We start from the raw sequence: 3,817 nt of genomic DNA on the forward strand, positions 1-3,817 counted from the left end.
GAGGAGGAGGAGGAGGAGGAGGAGGAGAAGGAGAAGAAGAAGAAGAAGAAGGCAGGCAGTGGGTAAAGGCAGTCGCCACCAAGCGATCCCCTCGACCCCAATTTAAAAAAAAAAAAAAAGTTTCTAAAAACACTGTGTAGGCAGAAAGCACACGCTCAATGGAGAAAGGTTTCTGGAACCTTCTGACAGTCTTTCTGGCCTCTCTTAGATAACCTTTGCTTACCACTCAGTTCCGGATGCTTCTGGAAAGTTCAGACTTGGGGAGTGACACTAGCCTTAGTTTTAAAGGGACTGTTGTCTCTTCCCAATGCTGATTGTACAAATAATTACACCAGAAACCAAAAGAGGGGGTTAAAAAAAAGCCCAACAGTCCCCTCCCATTTCCAGTGCCTTTTTGAGCTGGTATTTTTAGCTCTAATCTTAAGGCAATACAAGCACCCACCCAAGCTGGGAAGTTGAAGGTCCCAGCACCCTCCCTGCTGGGACATCCCAGCCCACCCTCGCCCAACACACTCCTGGCAGACTGACCAAGCTATCCGTGGCTCCTTCCTAAGCTGGGAGCCATTTTTATCCCAAGCCCACCTGCTCAAACAGGAATCCAAGGAACCACAGCTACTGCGAGCAGGACTCAGGACTTCCTGAGTTAGAAATTCAGGAAGACATGGCATGGCTGAGATTAATAGAGGTTTGTTTTTGAATTTAGGAAGAAATTATTGTAGCAGCCAAGCCGATCCCCAAAACAGGCAGAACAAAGGCTAGCTAAAATGTTAGTTGGAATGGGGAACGTTTCAAAATAACTCCTCCTTGGATTTTCCCTGTGGCTGAAGATCTCCACTATCTCTGAGCCTTTGCATAGACCTCCTGTTTAAAACCTTGTTTGGGTGCTGGAGAGATGGCTCAGTGGTTATGAGCATTGACTGCTCTTCCAGAGGCCCTGAGTTCAATTCCCAGCAACCACATGGTGGCTCACAACCACCATGGGATTGGGATCCCATGCCCTTTTCTGGTGTGTCTGAAGACAGCTACAGTGTACTCATATACATGAAATAAATAAATAAATAAATAAATAAATAAATAATCTTTTTGTTGTTGGTAGTGGTAGTGATGATTTTGAATTATTGGTTGCTGGGAATTGAACTCAGGACCTCTGGAAGAGCAGTCAATGCTCTCAACTGCTGAGCCATCTCTCCAGCCCCGAATAAATAATTCTTTAAAACAACAACAACAACAAAACTTGTTTAAAGGGATCAAGCCGATCAGAGGTGGAGCACACCTTTGATCCCAGCACTCGGATTGCAGAGGCATGGGGATCTCTGGGACTTCAGTCCAGCCTGGTCTACAGAATGAGTTCCAGGACAGCCAGGGCAACACAGAGAAACCCTGTCTTGAAAAAAAAACCAAAGCAACCAACTGAACAACCAAAAAACCCTAAGGATCTCTAGAAAGAGGTCACGGGAGAGTGGCCAGGGTGTATCCGAGGCTTGAGGCTGTGAGCAGTTCTGGCCTGTGGCTATAGGGTCCCGCGGGGACTGGGACGAACAATGTTACCCAGCCCGGGGCTAACCTGCTGGGGTTTCCCTCCTTTAGGTAGTGTGGAGCAAGACTGAGAGAATTGGCTGTGGCTCCCACTTCTGCGAGACGCTCCAGGGCGTGGAAGAAGCTAACATCCACTTGCTGGTGTGCAACTATGAGCCCCCGTAAGTGCTGAGGGGCTAGAGGCGTAGGGGAGGACACAACTGGGCACAGCTCAAGGAAAGAAGCTGTGGGCTGCTGATGTGGGCCTTCTGGCAGCTGTGATGTTCCCAGAAGGGGTCTAATTTGGTTAGCTGAGAAGGGGAGGGAGAAAGCCCGTGATCCCCGGGAAGCAGCTCGTGGGGGACAGCATCCCCGTGGGCTCCTGTGTAGGGATCTGCTGTGCGTCTGGGGAACGTGAGGATCATCGGTAGGAAGGCCCGGGCCTTCCCTGTGGCAATGCCTTCTCTTTTAGGGGGAATGTGAAGGGCCGTAAGCCCTACCAGGAGGGGACTCCTTGCTCCCAGTGCCCTCTTGGCTACAGCTGCGAGAACTCTCTCTGTGGTGAGTGGCAGGCGAGAGCTGAGATGGGGTGGGGTGTCCCCCCTACCCCGGGCCTGGGTGACTTAGCGTCTCAGGACTCTCGCCCTGAGAAGCAGGAGACGGGCCTACGAGATGCGATGGCGGAGACCCTCTGTGACTTTCTGCCTTCCTTGCACAGCCGCCTTGGCGACTCGTTAACTCCAAGTGACAGATTCCATCCTTAAGTCCCTACAGAGAATTGGGATCCCGAGGCTCTGGAGCGCCGTGCGAAGGGGCGTGGCCGGGCGGGAAGGTCCGGGTGGTGGGCGTGGTCTGTGGTCGAATGGGCGGGGCCTGCTAGGCAGTCCTCTAAGCGAAGCTTGGACAGGGCGATGGGTGGAGGAGTTAGTCGTGTCAATGACAAGAAGTTACATTACCAGAGGGACACACCCGCTGCAGACGGGTAAGGCTCGCGCATCTCGGTGGGATAACGTGCGGCCGGGTGGGGTCCGCTAATGCTTGGCCTTGCCAAACAGAGCCCATGAAAAACCCGGAAAAGGCGCAGGATTCGCCTCCAAGGGTGACCGAGGTCCCTTCCACCCGCTCAACTGAAGCCCCAAGCTCCAGGGAAACCAGTACTCCATCCCTAGCAACCTCTGGGACTCTACATTTCTCCTCGGTAACGAAGGTCTCGGACTCCCTGGCAACCGAGTCCTCACCTGCGGTAGAAACAAAGGCACCATCTTCCTTAGCAACCGAAGGCCCCTCCTCCATGGCAACAGAGACTCAGGCTTTTCCCACTGAGGTCCCCTCGGTTTCTGCAACGCACTTGCAGCCCTCACTGGATGAAGGGCCAGTTAACTTCCTCACATCAACACATATCCCTGTTCCCAAATCTATGGATGAAGAAGCCAGCAAGTCGAGTGCAACCTCCGTGAGCCCAAAGAAATCGCTGTACCCCAAGATGTCCGTGGCAGAGACAGGAGAGTCCCTATCCCAAATCCAGGAGGAGGCTGAGCCCAAGGACGAGCTGTCTGAGCCCGAGGCCGAGTTGCCAGAGCCCGAGTCCGAGTCACCCGAGGCCGAGGCCGAGTTGCCTGTTTCCAGTGAGGCTTTGGTCCCAGTTCTTCCAGCCCAGGAGCACGGTGGGCAGAAGGCCTCACTGGAACACGCTGGCCACCCTGCCTCCCCATCCCTGTCCACCTTCCCTAGTGCCTCGGGTAATGCCACAGGTGGGCGCACCCTGGCCCTACAGTCATCCTGGACAGGTAAGGCCCGAAGTCCGCATTTTCCTTCCTGGCTCCAGGATGCTGGTACCCTGTGCTGGGACCGGTGGTTGGGGCATGGGAACGCATGCGTCGTCTGGAAGATGCTTCCTCCATAGCTGCCGCCTGCACCTTGCATGGAGTGAGTGGAGAGGCTGGGCTGTTTTCAAGCTGAGGCACAGCCCCCTTCCTTTCTGCAGGTGCTGAGAACCCTGAAAAGGCCGGCTGGGATTTGAAGAATTCTGCTCACGCGTGGGGCCCTTTCCTGGGGACGCTGCTGCCTCCCCTGCTGATGTCGGCTGGCATGTTCTGAGGGAGACACCCGAAGGCCTGGTGAGGAGACTGACCTCATGCCCATTCTGGATTCTTTTTCCAAGTTAGAAGCCAGAGCTTCGCCTGGGGTAGTGGCGCACGCCTTTAATCCCAGCACTTGGGAGGCAGAGGCAGGCGAATTTCTGAGTTTGAGGCCAGCCTGGTCTACAGAGTGAGTTCCAGGACAGCCAGGACTACACAGAGAA

General features: G+C 54.3%; 1 protein-coding gene across 1 annotated transcript in view; it reads left to right on the forward strand.

The window, feature by feature from the left end:
* Pi16 (peptidase inhibitor 16) overlaps positions 1-3,817 on the forward strand; it is a 9,191-nt gene that overhangs the window by 4,794 nt on the left and 580 nt on the right. Inside the window, exons 3-6 of the mRNA XM_021221800.2 lie at positions 1,588-1,697; positions 1,988-2,076; positions 2,571-3,302; positions 3,500-3,632. Coding sequence (XP_021077459.1) covers positions 1,588-1,697; positions 1,988-2,076; positions 2,571-3,302; positions 3,500-3,612 — 1,044 coding nt within the window. The 3' untranslated portion in view covers positions 3,613-3,632. The remainder of the gene's footprint in view (positions 1-1,587; positions 1,698-1,987; positions 2,077-2,570; positions 3,303-3,499; positions 3,633-3,817) is intronic.

This window comes from Mus pahari, chromosome 21 (assembly GCF_900095145.1).
Source record: "Mus pahari chromosome 21, PAHARI_EIJ_v1.1, whole genome shotgun sequence".
NCBI lineage: Eukaryota > Metazoa > Chordata > Mammalia > Rodentia > Muridae > Mus > Mus pahari.